This window comes from Ranitomeya variabilis, chromosome 2 (assembly GCF_051348905.1).
Source record: "Ranitomeya variabilis isolate aRanVar5 chromosome 2, aRanVar5.hap1, whole genome shotgun sequence".
Taxonomy (NCBI): domain Eukaryota; kingdom Metazoa; phylum Chordata; class Amphibia; order Anura; family Dendrobatidae; genus Ranitomeya; species Ranitomeya variabilis.
Window position 1 is genome coordinate 372,323,448 of NC_135233.1, and position 19,629 is coordinate 372,343,076.

General features: G+C 49.2%; 1 protein-coding gene across 2 annotated transcripts; it reads right to left on the reverse strand.

Annotated features, from left to right (window-relative positions):
• Positions 1 to 6,972: 6,972 nt before the first annotated feature.
• Positions 6,973 to 19,596, reverse strand: LOC143806054 (pre-mRNA-splicing factor ATP-dependent RNA helicase DHX16-like). 2 transcript variants are annotated; one of them, XM_077285984.1, is made up of 20 exons: positions 19,390 to 19,596; positions 18,115 to 18,323; positions 17,772 to 17,934; positions 17,280 to 17,336; positions 16,097 to 16,351; positions 15,594 to 15,812; positions 15,220 to 15,414; positions 15,030 to 15,140; positions 13,476 to 13,591; positions 12,498 to 12,708; positions 12,307 to 12,405; positions 11,545 to 11,697; positions 11,295 to 11,435; positions 10,258 to 10,420; positions 9,853 to 9,971; positions 9,698 to 9,765; positions 9,426 to 9,588; positions 8,554 to 8,715; positions 8,039 to 8,212; positions 6,973 to 7,323 (listed from the first exon to the last, which is right to left on the reverse strand). In XM_077285984.1, exons 1-20 carry the CDS (start codon positions 19,585 to 19,587, stop codon positions 7,195 to 7,197), a joined length of 3,105 nt encoding a protein of 1,034 aa, XP_077142099.1. In that variant the 5' UTR covers positions 19,588 to 19,596; the 3' UTR covers positions 6,973 to 7,194. The 2 variants fall into 2 exon arrangements, with proteins under 2 accessions (XP_077142099.1, XP_077142100.1); XM_077285985.1 differs by lacking the exons at positions 16,097 to 16,351; positions 17,280 to 17,336; positions 17,772 to 17,934; positions 18,115 to 18,323; positions 19,390 to 19,596 and adding an exon at positions 15,912 to 16,006.
• Between the last annotated feature and the right edge of the window lie 33 nt (positions 19,597 to 19,629).

Consider the following 19,629-nt stretch of genomic DNA (forward strand, 5'->3'; position numbering starts at 1 on the left):
GTACAAGGAGGCGGACGGTTCCTCTCCTCCTCCCTGCTAAAGGGACGATGGATTGAGGGTTTTTTCTTTGTCTCTGCACCGTCAAAACAGCAGCAACAGCACAGGATCTTTTTCGACCTTCTGACCTGCTAAACAAAGCTGCATACTGGGGTAAGTGCCGGGACTCGAACGGTTGGAGGGCTCTGCGCATTTTCCCCTGTTCAGCGCCGGCTGGCTTAAAAAATGTAGCCCCCGGCTTCGGGTTTGTGTAGGCCGCAACCTGGAACTCCAGCCCATGCTAGGCCGCACTTCAGGCTCTGCCCCCCCTATTCAGGCGCCTCTCATTCAGGACGAGAACTCTATTCTCGGCGGCCATCTTCTTCCTCCTGCCATTTCCGGACACGAGCTCATCCGGAAGAGGCTTCTGCATTGCACCGGCGGTACTCAGACAGCGCTATTCCAGACGGAGGACTCAGAATCTCGGTAAGGAGAATCCTCCCTCCGCAACCCTCCCCCGCACGCACCCCGGCAGCATAAAGGGACTAGCGTTCCCTATTTTTTAATACTTAAGACCTGTAATCTCTGGTTGTCCAGCAAGCTCCGGTCTTAAAGGCACGGGTCTTAAGGGTACATGACCGCATTCCCTGGTCTTAAAGAAGCATGCCCAGTAGTCACTGGGCTTATAGGTACATGTCCAGCTTTTCCTGGCTTTGTAAAAACACATGACCAGCATTCCCTGGTCTTAAAGGTTCCCTAGTTTAAAAGGGGCACATTACCAGCATTCTCTGCTCTTTAAGTCATCACCGGTCACCTTCCCCAGAGTACTTAGTTCAAATGAGCTCAGGAGCCCTCCTCCGCCGCCGATCCCGGCTCTTCCCAGAGTACCTAGTTCTCCACAAGGGGCTTCACCTCTGGCGTAATCCTTGAAAAATGCCCCGGTCTTAAAGACATATGACCAGCATGCCCTGGTCTTAAAGGCACGTGACCAGTATGCCCTGGTCTTACGCACATGGCCAGTATGCCCTGGTCTTAAAGGGCCACTGTCACCCCCTCCAGGCGTTATAAACTAAAAGAGCCACCTTGTGCAGCAGTAATGCTGCAGTCTAACAAGGTGGCTCTTTTAGTTTTTGTTTCTGTTATTCCCACAATAAATGTATTTATAATTTTGCTGAAATACCTCTCTTTGTACCTGGAGGCGGGTCTGAAGCTTCCTCTTAGAGGCGCCCAACTGCCGTCAGTCATCTCTTGTGTAGATTTTCGCCGCCCCCTCAGCGCTGTTATTGTGTGAAATCCGGCGCCTGCGCTCTACTCTTCTGCCTTGCGCAGGCGCATAGAGCATTTGCCGTCCTAGCGCTGGTGCCGGGTTCCGTTCTGCGCCTGTGCGGGCAATGCGGCCGCCCTGTTACTGAATCCCCGCCCCGCACTGTGTTATGCATTATGCACAGTGCGGGGCTGGGATTCCTGGGCATGCGCACTGCGCTTGTCAGACGCTCCCCAGGTCCCCCGCCTTCCAGCGTTGTTCTGTGCGGCTGTTCCAAACGCCAGCAAGGATACCTGTATATTCCGGCAACGCTGAAAGGCGGGGGACTTGGGGAGCGTCTGACAAGCGCAGTGCGCATGCCCAGGAATCCCAGCCCCACACTGTGCATAATGCATAACACAGTGCGGGGCGGGGATTCAGTAACAGGGTGGCCGCACTGCCCGCACAGGCGCAGAACGGAACCCGGCACCAGCGCTAGGACGGCAAATGCTCTATGCGCCTGCGCAAGGCAGAAGAGCAGAGCGCAGGCGCCGGATTTCACACAATAACAGCGCTGAGGGGGCGGCGAAAATCTACACAAGAGATGACTGACGGCAGTTGGGCGCTTCTAAGAGGAGGCTTCAGACCCGCCTCCAGGTACAAAGAGGTATTTCAGCAAAATTATAAATACATTTATTGTGGGAATAACAAACAAAAACTAAAAAAGCCACCTTGTTAGGCCGGCGTCACTCAGCGTAAGACAATACGGTCCGTTTTTTACGGCCGTAATACGGAGAAATGTTCCCAAAATAGTGATCCGTATGTCCTCCGTAGGCAGGGTGTGTCAGCGTATTTTGCGTATGGCATCCGTACTGCGATATTTTCTCGCAGGCTTGCAAAACCGACATCTAATGGATTTATGTGCTCAAATGTTCGGTAAAACATATATACAGTATATATGTCATTGAGACACATATATATATATTCTGTATTTATATTTAATTCAGCGCGATATCTGTGAAAAGCCGGTAATTCAATTGCCGGCTTTTCATTTCTCCTTCACAAACCCGACAGGATATGAGACATGGTTTACATACAGTAAACCATCTCGTATCCCCCTTTTTTTTTTTGCATATTCCACACTACTAATGTTAGTAGTGTGTATGTGCAAAATTTGGGCGCTGTAGCTGCTAAAATAAAGGGTTAAATGGCGGAAAAAATTGGCGTGGGCTCCCGCGCAATTTTCTCCGCCAGAGTGGTAAAGCCAGTGACTGAGGGCAGATATTAATAGCCTAGAAGAGGGTCCATGGTTATTGCCCCCCCCCGGCTACAAACATCTGCCCCCAGCCACCCCAGAAAAGGCACATCTGGAAGATGCGCCTATTCTGGCACTTGGCCACTCTCTTCCCACTCCCATGTAGCGGTGGGATATGGGGTAATGAAGGGTTAATGCCACCTTGCTATTGTAAGGTGACATTAAGCCAGATTAATAATGGAGAGGCGTCAATTATGATACTTATCCATTATTAATCCAATTGTCTGAAAGGGTAAAAAAAAACACACACACACATTATTAAAAAGTATTTTAATGAAATAAACAAACAGGTTGTTTTAGTATTTTATTGCTCTCTCAATCCATCCGGAAGACCCTCGCTTGGCAAAATAATAAACCAACAATATACATACCTTCGGATGAACTGTCAGGTCCCACGAAGTAAATCCATCTGAAGGGGTTAAATCATTTTACAGCCAGGAGCTGCGCTAAAGCACTCGCTCGTGGTTGTAAAAACCCCGGGTGCTGAAAGGAAAGCTGGGTGATCTGTACTTACATTGAGTCGCGGTGAGGCGCCCTCTGCTGGATGAACTCATATGAACTCGAGCGTGGGAACTTTTCCAAGGCTGCAGTTCATGAGAATATCCACCAGAGGGCGCCTCACTGCAACTCAATGTAAGTACAGATCACCCAGCTTTCCTTTCAGCACCCGGGGGTTTTACAACCACGAGCAGTGCTTTAGCGCAGCTCCTGGCTGTAAAATGATTTAACCCCTTCAGATGGATTTACTTCGTGGGACCTGACAGTTCATCCGAAGGTATGTATATTGTTGGTTTATTATTTTGCCAAGCGAGGGTCTTCCGGATGGATTGAGAGCGCAATAAAATACTAAAACAACCTGTTTGTTTATTTCATTAAAATACTTTTTAATAACGTGTGTTTAACCCTTTCAGACAATTGGATTAATAATGGATAGGTGTCATAATTGACGCCGCTCCATTATTAATCTGGCTTAATGTCACCTTACAATAGCAAGGTGGCATTAACCCTTCATTACCCCATATCCCACCGCTACAAGGGAGTGGGAAGAGTGTGGCCAAGTGCCAGAATAGGCGCATCTTCCAGATGTGCCTTTTCTGGGGTGGCTGGGGGCAGATGTTTGTAGCCAGGGGGGGGCCCAATAACCATGGACCCTCTCTAGGCTATTAATATCTGCCCTCAGTCACTGGCTTTACCACTCTGGCAGAGAAAATTGCGCGGGAGCCCACGCCAATTTTTTCCACGATTTAACCCTTTATTTTAGCAGCTACAGCAACCAAATTTTGCACATACACACTACTAACATTAGTAGTGTGGAATATGCAAAAAAAAAAAAGGGGATATGATATGGTTTACTGTGTGTAAACCATGTCTCATATCCTGTCGGGTTGGGGAAGGAGAAATGAAAAGCCGGCAATTGAATTACCGGCTTGTCACTAACACCGCTGCGTATTTCTCGCAAGTCACACTGCTGGTCCGTGTGGAATCCGTATTTTTCTCGCCCCCATAGACTTTCATTGGCGTATTATTTGCGCAATACGCTGACAAACGCAGCATGCTGCGATTTTGTACGGCCGTAGAAAGCCGTATAATACGGATCCGTAATATACGGCTGATAGGACCAGACCCATTGAAAATAATTGTGCCGTTTGTTTGGCGAGTTTTACGGACGTATTTTCTGCGCTCTTACGTCCATAAAACTCGCTAGTGTGACTCCAGCCTAAGGGATCTTGGTTCCAAAAAGGGGAAATGAAAAGTAAGACCGATCCTGGACCTCAAACTTCTAACAACCTTTGACAAGGTCCTCCTTTTTCAATTGGAGTTCCTCCGCTCAGCCATTACTTCAACAGAAAAATGTGGAGTTTCTGGCATCCATCGACATTCGGGATTTTTACCCTCACATTCCTATTTTTACCCTCTACAATAATCCCTTCGCCTTCCATTCGCAAACAGCATTTTCTAGTCACGACCTTGCCCTTCGGCCTGGCTACCGCACCAGAGTGGTCGCAAAGGTCATGGCGGTTGTCATGTGCCTCTTGCACCCTAGAAGCATGGTCGTCCTACCCTATTTGGTCGACTTTCTAGCCGCTCTTCCAGGACTACGCTGAGTCATCTATATCACTTGCAATACCTTCTCACTTGGGCTAGCAGCTAAACTTAGACAACTTTTTCCTCATTCCTAGACCAGCAGATCCTTTTTGAGGATGATCCTGCACAAGAAGGATGGTAATCCTCTCTCGAGTCAAGGTCGTGGCCTTTTAACAGGGAGCTCGTGCACTTGGTCACTCATTTCCTCGGTTCATTCAATTCCCTAGGAGGGTTCTGGAGAAAAAGACGACAATGGAAGCAGTTTCTTTCGCTCCGCTCGTTTTCAGCAAGTCAATCAGGCTTTCAAAAGGCAGTCTCTAAGCTCCTTCCTCATCTAGAGCCTTCTCCTGGTTCAATGGTTTTTAGGGAATACCAATGCCAGTCTTCTCCCGATCATTGCACTGGGGATCCGAACGGTACGGCTAATCCTACAGCAGGTCCACTGCCTTCAGGCGGGTCAACCATCCGTCTTCAATTGGATAATGCCGCGGCTGCGCCATACGTCAACCATCTAGCAGGTACCCACAGTCAAGCGCCGAGGTACCTCGCACTCTGATGGGCCGAGATCTATCACTCGGTGATCTCAGCAGTACATATCCCTGGAGTAGAACACTGGGCGGCAGACATATTCAGCCGTCAGGGTTTCTCCTCAAGCGAGTGGAACTTCACTCGGAAGTCTTCCATCAGATCTGCCTTCACTGGAGTACTCCAGATGTAGGTCGGATGGCGTCCAAATTGAACACCAACGTACTCCAGTTCATGGTTTGACCTCGAGATCCAAGACCATTGCAGTGCATGCTCGGTTCTTCCATGGTACAAATTTCCATATCCCCTCTTCCACTACTTCTGAGATCTTTTTGGAAGCCGAAAGGGCCCCAGTGATCCCGGGAGACCCACACTGACAAGGTCAGGTTCTCTTGCTTGCCATACTAGTATTTTTTCCGTCTTATTGCGACAAAACTGCAAATATGGAATTTCTAGCAGGGAGTCTTCACCTGTAGTTTTTCTCTACCGCGTACCGTTAGATCTGTGGGACCTTAATGGTCCTGGGGATCTTACAGTAGACTCCTTTTTTGATCCGGATAGACTTTTCTATCAGGGATGGTCGCTCCCCTTGTTTCTCTGCGTTCCTGTCATCCTGATGAGTCTTTAGAGCTCGCCACTCTGTTCTTTCAGACTTTTTTCCTTGTTACCATCAAGGCAAGGTCGCCCTCTGGCCATCTCCTTCCCTCGTTACCAAGGTGGTATTGTATTCCCACTGTCGCAGGGGCATCGTCCTTCTCTCATCTCTTTCGGCTCCAGTCCACAAAACGGAATGGGTTCTCCATAATCTGGAAGAAGTGAGTGCTCCGAGTGGGTACGTATCGAGGACAGCGTCCTTCCGAAGGTTGGACACTTTACTTGGGCTTCTCGATGGTAAGACAGCTTCCTGACGGTCACAGGAAGGGTTTAGCCATTTCATCAGCTATGTTAGCCTGGTGGATTCTTTTCACCATCCAGGAGTCCTTCCGTGCTAGATGTCAGCCTGTCTGAGGGCTCTAGACACCAGACGTCGGCAAGCACGGCCGCAAGCTTGCGAATTCCTCCAGTCCGCATGCATTCTTGAAGCACTATAATTCCCACACTTCCACAGATGTGAGTCTGGGCAGGCAGACTCTGCAGGCCGCGGTAACGCACTTGTAAGTAGCGGTTACACCTGCCTGATCTGATGTTGTCCCCACCCAGGGACTGCTTTGGGACGTCCCACGGTCTGTGTCCCCCAATGAGGCGAAGGAGAAATAGGGATTTTTGTGTACTCACCGTAAAATCTTTTTCTCCGAGCCATTCATTGGGGGACACGGCTCCCTCCCTTTTATTAGTTTGTGCTTGTTTTATAATTTGACATTCTATACTCTCATATGTAATGTGACATGCTATACGCTCATATGTTGTAATTGATCTCCTACTGCTTTTGCACCGAACTGGTTAGCTGAGAGCCAGCAGGAGGGTGTATACTGCAGGGGAGGGGCTAACTTTCTTTGTATCACTTCGTGGCAGCAGCATACACCCCACGGACTGTGTCCCCCAATGAATGGCTCGGAGAAAAGGATTTTACGGTGAGTACACAAAAATCCCTATTTCGCTCAACCATCAGTCGGCAGGCACTTCCATACACAGACCGTCAGCCCAACCTGTCGATGTTGGCGCATTCGGCCAACATTAGTGTAATGTGTATGGGAGCCTTTAATGCTGGATGTCCCACAAGCAGGAGACCAACACCAGGCTGTGTCCTGTGACTGCGGCAGACGTTCTTACTACATTACTGTATAAGCGACTGCTGTCACTACGTGTAAAGCGTTACATACAAGAGGCAGAAACAGGTTTTATATCCAAAATGAGAACTTTTATATACAAGATCTGTACAGATATGATCCATATAATCCAGTGAGCAGCTGCAGCGTGACGAGGCCTCTTCCGGCAGCGCGAACGGTCACTGCTGCAGAGCTAGACGTACGCAGAATGTGAACACACCCGAAATGTCCAGCTATTCCAGATCGGCACCTGAGTGCTAGAACTCCAGTAATATGGCCACCACTCAGCCAAGCTCGTCTTTGCTCTTGCCAGTTTGTTTGGGCATCTTCTTACTGCTGGCGTCCTCTAGTTCTCGGGACTGGTAGTAATGCGGTGCAATCTCCAGGAGCCAGGTGCTGTTGATCTCAATGATCTGCGGGTGGAGCGAGAACGTAATACATCAATAAAGTGCAAATTACTAACCTGTTGGATAGAAACGTTTCCAGTGTTAGGGCAAGTGGGCAACGTGGGCCCACAGCCAGGTTAACCTGTACCCCACGGGGGCATCACCCCATGCAGTTGGTACCTTAAATAAAGTTTTACCATTTTTTTTAATTAGGTTTAAGGTGAATGTAGAATTAAAAAAAAAAAATTATATATATATATATACCTATCCGATGCTGCACATGTCACCATCTATATCATCGCTTCCACCAATATGGACATCCCATGACATCTGCAGCCATTTAGCAGCCACTGATTGCCTGCAGTGGTGATGTTCAGTAGAAAGAGCAGACTGAATAGGTGCAGCGGTTATTTTGGACTTTTGTATTTACTGATACAGTGTATCAGAGGTGGGTGGCTTTCTAGGTGAGGAGCACAGCACTTACAAGCTCTTTCCTGTACAGCTTGTGAGCGCTGCTCTGCAGCCGGCCAGATCGCAGGATCCAGTTAGCTTCAGTGCTCCTCTGATGACGCAGAGGCAAAGAGTGAAGTTCGGACCAGCGGAGCAACAATGCCGCTGGGGCGAACAGTAAGCTGGGATGTGGGGAAGCAGAGCGCTCCTGAAGATTGAAGATGAGTAAACCACTTTAAGGCCCGCAAGAAAAAGCGGAAACAAGGACGGAAAAATAAGAAAACTATCTGACCTGTCTCATAAACTCCTTGGAGGTGAAGACCAGCTCGTGGTAGATGACCCAGCGGGGCAGCTCCTCGTGTAGGCTGCTGTTCGGGTGGATGAACACAGACTGTTGTTTTTTTACCGTCTTGTACCCGCTGCGGGTCAGCCTGGCCGTGTGGTAGAAGTACCCGGCTGCGATTGCCTAGAAGTAAAAAAAATAAAAATAAATAAAATATATAGGAGTGAAGCTATCATTGAATGAACCGGACTGTCAGGCTGAAGGCAGGGCAGTGGTGCATCGGAGCACGTGGTTAAAAGGGTACTCCATACAAAACTGATGCACTCTGGTTACACCCAACGAGGGGAAGATGCCCAAGAGACCACCCTGTGTGCCCCTCCGCCACCTTAGGCAGAGCAGTCAGTTTTTCCTGCAGGACTGCACGTTCAGGACCTACCGGTGCCCCAATATTCACGGCACACAACAGCCAAAATTATCTAAAAGGGAACCCGGACATTCTGGCACGTTAGGATACGGGTCTCTACCTTCCGTATTGGCACGGTGTCTCCTTCGCAGGACGTTAACTCGATTTCTATCCGGGCCATGAGTCCTTCCAGCTGCTCCCGGACGTCGCGGGCACGGCGGAGGGAACGGGCTTGGATGAAGTTCTCGTAACACCACTGCAGGGAGTGACCCGTCTCCACCCACTGACAAAGAGAAACGACATCGGTAAGGGAACATGGTAGACGAGTGGTCCGGGACTCCATGGAGGTTCTAAAGCGCTGAGCTCCATGTGCCTTACATGGAGGTGTCACCGGAGGGGGAGAATTAAGGGGTAAATTCAGTTTTTATTATTTTATATCACTTTTTGAAACGGGACCTTTCACCAGATTTTTCATGCTGAACTGAACTCATAGCGTCAGAGGATTACATTTTTTTTTTTTTAATTTCTCCTCTACTTTGCGGAAATATGAGCAATCAAATAGTTGGCACCTAATGAGTTAAGTCCAAGTGGGTATTATCAGTTTTTAGTGGGGCGTGTACTTTTGCTTCCTGTACGACGCTGACCAATCATAAGCAGGCAGCAACAGAGTGCAGACGGACTTATGATGATGTCCTCAGGTCACATGACCCAAGTCCACAGGTCCTGCCAGGTGGAGAGTGCAGCATACATTACACAGACGTGTGGAAATATTAACTCTGGTTACATGGTTGCTTTGCTCCTGGAACAGCGCCACTCCTGTCCATGGTTTGTGTCTGGTATTGCAGCTCAACTCCATTGTAGTGAATGGTACTAATCTGATCTACCAGACGACAACCTGTGAACTGACGTGGCGCCATCTCTGGAAGAAAGCAGCCATGTTTTTAGATTACTAGACATCCAGACGACCGGCCATATATACATTCATCGTCTTACCTGTGTGTACACATTGAGCAGCACCATGTGGTCGCCCCCCGCCACCGTAAAGTTGGTCCGTGCCGTGTCTGCATGGACCAGTTTGTCTTTGGGTCGATAGAAGATGGCGTTATTTACAGACAACATGGCGGCGATAGTCAGAATCTGCTCTGAACAGCCGTACCTGAGAAAGGACGCAAAGGGGTGTAACGGTGACGGATTGAAAATCTGGGACGATAGTGAAGAAATAACAGAGAACAGGAAAGAGAACGGCTTCCAGGCAGACAACTCACTTCTCAGACGCCAGGATCATCTTGGATAACATGGGATCCACCGGGAGCTCGGCCATCCTTCTCCCGATCTGCAGAAAACAAAAGGAGACGACACGTAAACAGAAGACGCGGATGAAGCGCCGCTGTGCCACCACTACCCTCAGCATCAGTGTTACCTTAGTCAGCTCTCCTAGGTGGTTTAGGGCCCCGAGGGCGTAGAGCTGCTCCAGCGCCAGAGCCAGCGTCTCGTAGGGTGGGGGGTCCATGTAGTCAAAGTGAACGAGATCATTAATGCCTGGAGAAAAGGACAAGAAACTGAGTGTTTGGAGATGAAGAAAAGATGAGCAGAGAGGAGAGACTTGATGTGCAGGACCCTGGTCCAGTCCGTGGCCGCCGTCCCGAGTCGTACACAGAAGTGGTTTCCATTCACTACACAGCAAGCAGAGATCCTAATAGTGGTCAGGAATTGATCCCAGATATGACAGAAAGCTGCAGAATTTCCATTATTCAGGGATTACGGATTTACACAAGATATTACAACCCCAATCCTCCCCCCCATAGTGTTCTGTGCAACCCCTCACCTAAACTCTTCAGCAGCAGGACCACATTTCCCAGGTTGCTCCTCTGCATTTCCGGTACAGTCGTATCTTCCATTTCGTTTTTGTACGCCCAAGCTGTAAAAAGCCGGAAACACTTTCCTGCAGCCACGCGGCCGGCTCGTCCCGCTCTCTGGTTGGCGGAAGCCTGGCAGAAGAACGACACTCGTTAACGACTCTACGATTACAGCGATAACAAACGTGTATAGTTGTGGTTTTTTTTATTTTATTTCAGTGGTGCAAAAAACATTGCTTTAGGTCACCATTTTCTGAGACCTGTTAAGTTGTATTTTTTTTGTCAATGGAGATGTGTGAATATTTTATTTCTTTTTTTGGGGCGATGAGCAAAAATGGAATCATACCAGTCTGGGTTACAGATGATGTTTTGATCACTTTTTAATGCAATTTTTTTTTTTTTTTTTTTTTTTTTTAGGGGTTAGTCACTGAAAAAATGTAATTCTAGCGTTTTGACTTTTTATGGCCTTTACCATATGGGTTAATTCATTTTATATTTTGACAGATCGGTGCTAAATGGGTTTTGTTGATTTTTAATATTTTAATTTTTTGTTATTAATCTTAAACATTTTTTTTAAATAATTTTTGCAATTTTTCAACTTCCTCTAGGTGACTCGTATCGAATTACATAGTCATAATGACGCTCTCCTAGGATCCCTAGACCCAGGCTGGGCTTTACAGGATTACCGGGATGGACCTCAGTCTCCTAAGAAAACCCATCGGGCCCCTGCAATCATGTCATGGATGACCGGATAAGACGCACACCGCACCATATAAATGCCGCTGTGAATAGACAGCGGCATCTAAATGATTAAAAGGCAGTGACTGCCGGATATTGTGCGGTCTCAGCTCCTGAGCCTGCTACAATACATTGTGACCTAGCAAAAGAACAACAACGTACTTTTACATGCTACGCCTAGAAGGGTTTATGAAAGATGTATGGCCACCCTCAGAAAAGATTTTCTACCTCTTTGTTGCTGGCTAGAGACAGAAGTGAGAGGGGTCACCTTTGAGCAGGGGGTGACGATGAGGGTCTCCATTCCGGTGCGAGCGTTGTAGCTTTTCTGCTTGCAGAATCCGGGGTCAATGACGTAAATGATGCCGTCTATGGTCAGCGAGGTCTCCGCAATGTTGGTGGCCACGACGACCTTGGAAGAAAAGAAACAATGTATTATATATAATTATATGATTTTCTACACACACAATTTTTTTTTTTTCACGGTTCCCTTCTTTCCCTCCTACTAGGCCATTCCTCACCTTTCTCGCTCCAGGCGGGGTGGGGTCGAATATCTTGGCCTGCATGTCAGACGGCAGATTGGCATAGATGGGTAAAATCAGCATTTCGGCGATCTTGGAGCCCAGCTTGCGACAGCGTTCTTGTAACATTTCACAGCAAGCCTCGATCTCATCCTGTAACACATTCACCAGCCGAGAGTATAACCACCATCATCTGCTCCGTGTGGGCACCCTGTGATATCCAGCCTGAGCACACTTTTATCTTGGACAGAGACCCTGAAACTTGGGGGTTCTCCAATGTAAAATCTGTAGCGGGACCCCCACGCCGATATGACGGGGCAGATTGGGCGCTACATGGTATCCGGTCCCATGTACAACACTACTATCTATTGGACCTGAGTGACTGGCTGTGTGGTCACTGCCCTCTTGTGGTCATATGTAATAACAAGCCAGGAGCACAATGTTGGTCACCAGGCAGATGTACACATAACTGTGTGCCAATTTACCCCCCGTCGTTTTCCCAACCCTATTTTATCCCCCCAAACCTTATTTTTTTATTTAAATGGCCAGCGATTGTGCCGTGCTACTTCAGATGCCGTAGTAAGAGACTGACCGCATTGCTCACGCCATTGGAAGCAGGTGCTGCCTGTATAACACAGCTGGCGCCTGCCCCTGTGACGCGGCCTCAGCAATCAGTGTCATGGAGTGTGATGTGGTGACAAATACGAGGAGAATGACATCAGAAGAACCACAACGCCCAGCATCCCTCTGAACTGTATGTACCTGCCCGGTCAAAAAGACCAAGATGTCTCCAGTCGGCTGTGTGACGTGAATCTGTAGGACGGACACCACACACGCCTCCAGGTAATCGGCCTCCGGTGCCTGGAGGGGATAAAGAAGAAACCAGGCGATGTTAACCCTTTACTATCACCCCCTCTCCAGATACATCTATATAAGTTATATTCTCGCCGCACCTTTGTGTAGTAAATGTCTACTGGATATCGCCGGCCAGGAATACGGAAAACGGGGGCATTGTCGAAGAAAAAAGAAAAGCGCTCGGTGTTGAGAGTGGCACTGGACACCAGGACCTTGAGGTCTGGCCGGAAACGGGCGATGTCCTTGATGAGGCCGAAGAGCACGTCCGTGTGCAGGGTTCGCTCGTGAGCCTCGTCTATGATGACCACACTACAAAGCAGAGGGAGAAACGGGGGAAAGGATCCAGATGACACTTATTACATGAGCGGGGCTAATGATGACCCCAAGGACCTGCCGAGAAGCGCCTACCATCCCCAGGGATCAGGCACGAGTCCTTAGAATAGATCACGTGCGGGTGTGTGGGGGTCGTACCACCATTTGCCCGAGTAACGACCGACGACCCTTTTAAAGAGTGACTTCTACAGTGAGGACATCTCCATGCCGGGCGGCTCCTCCTAATAGCAACCATAGCTTTGGTTGCCAAAACTGCAGAAAAATGGCTCCAAAGCTCTATGCAAATTAGGTCATCAGTGCGAAGTGGGAGGTGCTTCATAGTTTAAAAGACCTCCCTTAAATTTGGTTTCCTGCTTTCTTGATGGACAGTGCTGGCTGGGCAGAAATCTGGCGCGTGTGCACATCCCCGTGCTGCTATATTGGTGCACGCTCAGGAGCTGTAGAGACGCGTCCGTGATGTCAGAAGAGACGGCGCAGACCCGAGATAAAACCAGCGCTGTCAATCAAGTAGGAGGCGGCCGACCCGACTCACAAGAGGGAGGAGCATCAGACTTTCTGACATCGTTGTACACATCTAATGTACAAAACTGGTAACACAAGCACTAATTGTTTTCGGTGCAAGATGCCTGATGGGGATGTGTCTTTCATTTGGAATGTAATTTTGCCCTGACACACTCCCTTTAAAGGAGAAGTAGATCCCAGCAGAGGAGGAGGATAAAGCTTCGCCGATATTGGTGTAGTACCTGTATCCGGCCAAGTCCGGCTCAGTTAGGAACTCACGGAGCAACATCCCGTCTGTCATGTACTTCAGGACCGTGCGCTCTGACGTGCAGTCCTCAAACCGAATGCTGTACCCCACCTGGGAGCGGAGAACGGATATAATCAGAGGGTTACCATCAACGCTCCTACATTGGTTGTCAGATAAGATTTTCACATCCCCTCCTCCGGTATCAGTGCTTGACCTGACAGATATGGCTCCAGAAAAGGGGACTTTCTCCGAGGGGGCTGCTGATCCGGTTTAGAAAGCCCCTTTTAATGCTTAAATTGGGAGTTCAGGAACCTCAGAGTGGCGGTCACAGACACATTTTGCTCTGGAGGAACCACCATGTATGTACAGGACAAGGACAGACACCAGATTTCATTGAGAGATTGGTAATGCCTCATGTGTCCTGCGGTAGTGCTGCAGGAAAACTGAACACTCGCTGGGTGGGAGGTTTCACAACAACAGGCGACAGCAGATCACAAGAGATTCCCCTGTAGCTGATCACAAGAGATTGTCCTGTAGCTGATTACAAGAAATCCCACAAGGAAGCTGATCACAAGAGATTCCCCCCTAGCTGATCACAAGAGATCCCCCGTAACAAAACACCTTGTAATCCCTTTAAACCAACGCAACCTTTGAACAAAAATGGACTGACCAAAGTGAACAGCTTCTTTAAAGGAGACGGATATTGTCGGATAGAGATTGTAAAAACAAGCACTTTTGCAATTCACTGCTTATTAAAATTTGTAGCCGTACTTGAGATATTAACGCTTTTGTTTTCAACAGGTTGCCTAGGAAACCGACCACCGCTGCTGTATGGCTTGTAAGCACTGCACTGAGGTCGGCGGGATCAGGAGGTCATAGCGCTCCCGTCTGGAGTCAGAGCAGTAGTTACAATCTCAGTAGAAAAGAGCATGTAATCGCTACCCATGTTCTATCTACCAGCGGTGGTCGGTCTCCAAGGCAACAAGCTGTACACAAAAAAAGCGTTAGTATCTCAATAACGGCTGAAAATTTTGATAAGCGGTAAATTGAAAAATGTGTTGTATTTTCAAGCTCCATCCAACAATATCCTCCTATGAAAATAGAAATAAATAGTGATGAGCGAATATACTCGTTTCTCGAGATTTCCGGTCGGGTGTCCTCCGAGTATTTTTTAGTGCTCGGAGATTTAGTTTTTCTTGCCGCAGCTGAATGATATACATCTGTTAGCCAGCATAAGTACATGTGGGGATTCACTAGCAACCAAGCAACCCCCACATATACTTATGCTGGCTAACAGATGTAAATCATTCAGCTGCGGCAAGAAAACTAAAACTCCGAGCACTAAAAATACTCGGAGGACCCCTGAGCGTGCTTGAGAAATCTCGAGTAACGAGTATATTCGCTCATCACTAGAAATTACCATTTAAATGAGTTACTGTCATGGAGACAGATGTCAAAACATGACCGCTTTCTTTAAAAAAAAAAAAAACCCCAGCACCACTCTTTTCCATGGATTTGTCAGGTATCGCAGCTCCGCCACACAGCTCACCTCATTGCCCAACTTCACAGACATTTCCTGAGCGACGCGTGCGGCTACGCTCATGGCCGCCACCCTCCGAGGCTGAGTGCACCCGATCTTCTTTCCTTTCTGGGTGTAGCCCTGTGCAGGAAGGAGACAGGTAATGGGGGTCTACTACAGGCACAAACATAAGAGGGGACACTAGACGATAACCACTTACTTCTTCGTGCAGGTACTGGGGGATCTGGGTGGTCTTGCCAGAACCCGTCTCCCCCTCGATGATGAGGATCTGATGATCGGCGATGGCTTGGAGGAGTTCGGAGCGATAGGGGAAGACGGGCAGACTGCGCCTCACCTCCCGGATGGACATCTTCTGCTTCTCCAGCTCCGACAGCTGCTTGGCCGACTCGTCTTCCTGAGGAGCGAAGGTGGCAGATATTTATAACAGCAAAGGGTTAAGTCCGGCCATTACACCACCTTTACCGCTAACTCCCAGAGCCACACCGTACATAGAGCCACCGCTTACTGCGGAAAGAGCGACATCACCTTTAATTAGGAAACTGCTCGTAACAATTCCCAAACCTTCCGCCTCACCTTCTCCACCGTCCCTTTCATCTGGGTGGCGCTGACGAACTGTATCATCTCGTCTTCCTCCATCACGTAGTCGTATTTCTTCTGACCGCGAGCGTGGGCGTCCTTGGCTCCAAATTTCAGAGCGGCCGCGCCGATGTGCTCCTCCTCCCAACGCCTTTGCTCTTCGCGGGGAGCAAAACGCTCCTCGCTCAGCGGCTCCTCGTACCGATCCGGAATTTTCTGCACGGCAAATGTAACACAACAGACACTTGTAATATCCTCCATTTCCGTGGAGTCTTAAAGGGGCGCTATGTCGGAAGTACAAAATGCTAATATTACAAAATCTGGCAGCATGTGATCGTTGGGTCCGATTTATGGATGTGGTCGGGTGCATGAAGCTGCGGACAGGACCGATCCGATAAATTCAGTGGCCCGTGTGAACATAACACAACTCTGCATGGGAGCTGTGTACGAAAACGTTGGGTATTACTAGACCCCCCGAGCTTCATTACTAGAAGACGTACTTTACTCGTGCTCTCCTCGGGCATGAAGTAGCGATCGTGTTTCTCCATGCGCTCCTTCTCTCCGGCCTTCTTGTACTCCTTGGCCAGATCCCGGACGCTCCTCTTGTACTCCAGGTCTTTCTTCTCGGTCGACGTCAAGCGGCTGTCGGCGAAGAAATACTCCTCGTCTGCTATCTCCGCTTCCAGGTCCTCCAGCTTCTCTTTCTCTCTCTTCCCGAGATAATCTCGCCGAGACTTTTTCCGCAATTCTGGAATCTTCAGAAAACAAAAAAGATAGGTAAAAAGTAAACCATGACTGTGGCAACAGCTGCAATACCAGACACAGCCACGAATGGGAGGGGGGAGCTGTTTCTGGAAGAAGGGAATATTTTCTGGTATTGCAGTTCAGTCCCATTTAAATGAATGGAGGCAAAGCTGCAGTAGCATACACAGCCTGTAGGGAAGGTGGCGCTGGTCTTAGAAGTAATGTATTTTTATACACTCTGGCATTATTGGGGTTGTCCAGCCTTGGGGTACAAGTCTGCAGTCATTCCTCGTACTGTGAGGTTTCTTCGGTGCCGCTTATGTGACCACAAGTATGTAATTTGCATACGACCAGTCACATTCCGACTAGACGTGTCTGGCCTTGCTCTATTCACTTGTATCGAGAGAGGCTGCGCACATCTAGTCGGCATGTGACCGCATGTATGCAAATCACATATTTGTGGTCATGCACTCGCCCATTTCCCGATCCGGACAGTGAAGGTTCACAAGTCTGCAGTCACATTGAGTGACTGCAGACATTAACCCCCAATGCCGGACAAGTCTACTGTGTATTTCTTATGGCCTACTGACTAGTTCCAAAAATGTGTAGTCACAGACTGCCAGAATTCATTACCGTACTGATCCAAAGGGGAAAAACAAAGTCCCTATTACCTCTGGAAAAATGGACGGCCACGTCGTACCATAATGTAAGCGGATGTTTGCTGTTGGCAGTGCGATCACACTCAGGTACATTATGGTGAAAGGTAGCAGAGGCATAACGTGAACTTACATCACATGGAACATGTCTCGTCTCCAAAGTGGGCGTTTAGTTGCCGTAGCCCAAATAAGGGGAGACCCTTCAATAGTATTCACTCCAGTATTTTGGGTGGGAAATGTTGCAAAGTGGAGGAACTCCTTTAAACACCGGAAATCCACTTACCATTTTCTTACGGTCCTTCTCGGCCATTTTGAGTCTTTTCTGCGCTTCTTCATAAGCCTAAAAAAAAAAAAAAAGTACAAAGTGATGTCCAGGCGCCTGCGCCAAGTCTGGGCCATGTGCTACGTCTGGTGACTACTACGGTACCCGACTCAGAACGTGGATGATGCCGTGACCACTGCCGCCCCTTCGTTCCATAGGAACTTAAGCTATGGCTGCCATGGGAGGTGCGTAACCTCCATGCACATACATGGTTGATGTACCAGGATGGACACAAACGGGGGATATGAGAAGGTCTCCATTAATCCTAAGCATAGCCCTAGGACACAATGGCATTAATGTAATGTTTCTGGGTGGGTTTATTGGCCATGGGGTTCCAGCAGTTGGACGAACATGATCTACCCAATTGGGTAGAAATCAGAAAAAGTTACTGGTGGGCTCCTTGATCCAAAACCCTCAATTTCTAATGCCGGCCCCCACATACGAGTGACTCACCTTCTTATCGGACCTCTCCACAATGTTCCTGGTCTTTTCCTTATCTCGACGCTTTACCCTCTCAGCAAATGCATCTCTCTCCTCCAAGTCCTTCAGCCTGGCCTGCTCCTCACGCTCTTCCTCATCATCAGAGATGACCTGTGGTGATGGCACCTTCTCATTCCTGGTGGGATCAAGGACTAGAGTAATGACTGAGCTCAGTCTGACAATATGGAGAACATGTACGTCTGCAATAAGACCACCATGAAGCCCCATCTCACCCTCCTGCACTAGGACCACCATGAAGCCCCATCTCACCCTCCTGCACTAGGACCACCATGAAGTTCCCATGGACTATACTTACTTCGCCCGATCACTTTCGCTGTCAGACGATTCCTCTTTCTTCCGCTTCCGGAGATGTTTCTTTTTCCTCGTCTTATCTTTTTTCGCCATCTTCTCCTCCTCTTCGTCGCTGTCTTCCAGGAGAGCGTAAGATTTGTTTTTCTGCTGCATCGCTAAAGCTTCTCTCTCGGCAGCTCTGGCCGGACGCTCGACCGGGGTTTTACGGGGCAGCTGGGACAAAAAGGGAATGAAGATAAGTGTTTTATTAGTGTCTCCTTCATCGCAGTGTAACACAAGGCTGGAAATCTGGTGCAGGAACATACAGCAAGCAACAGCGCCTCCACCCAACCCCCAAGACGCCTGTACTATGTAATCCACAATGTAGTACTTGTACCTACCTGTCATTGAGGGGTGAACAGGCATGCATCCCTGGGATCGGGAAAGGAGGCACTTGTCCCTGGGGATCAGGGGTGGAGAGGAGGGGTGGGGAAAGGAGGCACGAGTCCCTGGGGATCGGAGGGGGAAAGGAGGCATGCATTCCTGGTGAATGGGGAGGGAAAGAAGGCTCGCATCCCCAGGGATCGGGGAGTAGCCAGGTTGTCGGGTGGGGGGAGGCACCGTTCCCCAGGGATCAGAGGGAAATAGGAGGCGTGAGTCCCTGGCTATGGGGGGGGGGGGGGGGGCGGAGGATGCAAGGGTCCTGGGTATCAGAGTGTGAGGAGGCATGAGTCCCCGGAGATCGGACGGGGAGGGGAAAGGAGGCACATGTCCCCGGGGATTGGGGAAGAAAGGAGGCATGAGTCCCTGGAAACTGTGGAATATTTTGGTTAAATGGTACGCGCCTGCAGGAGGAGGAGCGGTGGAAGGTGTACCGGTATGAGTCCTTGCCGTTTATAATTATCTCACAGCCTGTAATGACCACACGGCCACCTCAGCACCACCTGCGACCCCCGACCCACTGTCTCCTCCCCCACAATCCTGTAGACTGTACGCCCGGAAGGGCAGGGTCCTCGCCCCTCTGTACCAGTCTGTTTGCTTACTGTAAGTGATATCTGTAACCTGTATGTAACCCCTTCTCGTGTACAGCACCATGGAATCAATGGCGCTAGATAAGTAAGAATAATCTTGCCATTACCCTAATGGCGGCCCCTTGTCCTGGTGAGCTTGTGCTTAGCAGCAGCATTAAGCTACACAAGCAGAGCTGCAGTATAAAGCATGAAGGATGGAGAGAACAGATGGCCAGCGAGCAGTCCTCCGCCATTCTGCAGCCGGCCCATACTGCACACAGGTCTCTCACCTTCGCCCACAGCTCCTCAGCTAAGCGGCGCACTTTGTCCGTTACGGCGACGACTCCGGTGTCGCTCAGGCGGCTCACAAGGTCGGCGGCGCTGGAACTTCGCCGTGCGGTGCCAATAAGGAACAGCTCCATGTGGGGATCGCTCATTCCCGGGACATCGTGGAGCCGCTCCTTCACCCACGCCTCTATCGCATCCATTCTGGAGTCCGGACGTGGTGCAGAGGAGGCTGCGGGAGGAAG

Bases quoted from the DNA above. Each gene is read 5' to 3' on its own strand.
- LOC143806054 (XM_077285984.1), bottom strand. From the start codon at position 19,587: ATGGATGCGATAGAGGCGTGGGTGAAGGAGCGGCTCCACGATGTCCCG. The intron at 12,709-13,475 runs GTACTACACCAA...TCTGCTTTGTAG, and splicing joins CCGGACTTGGCCGGATACAG to TGTGGTCATCATAGACGAGG. The intron at 7,324-8,038 runs GTCAGATAGTTT...CTCCACCCGCAG, and splicing joins CCAAGGAGTTTATGAGACAG to ATCATTGAGATCAACAGCAC.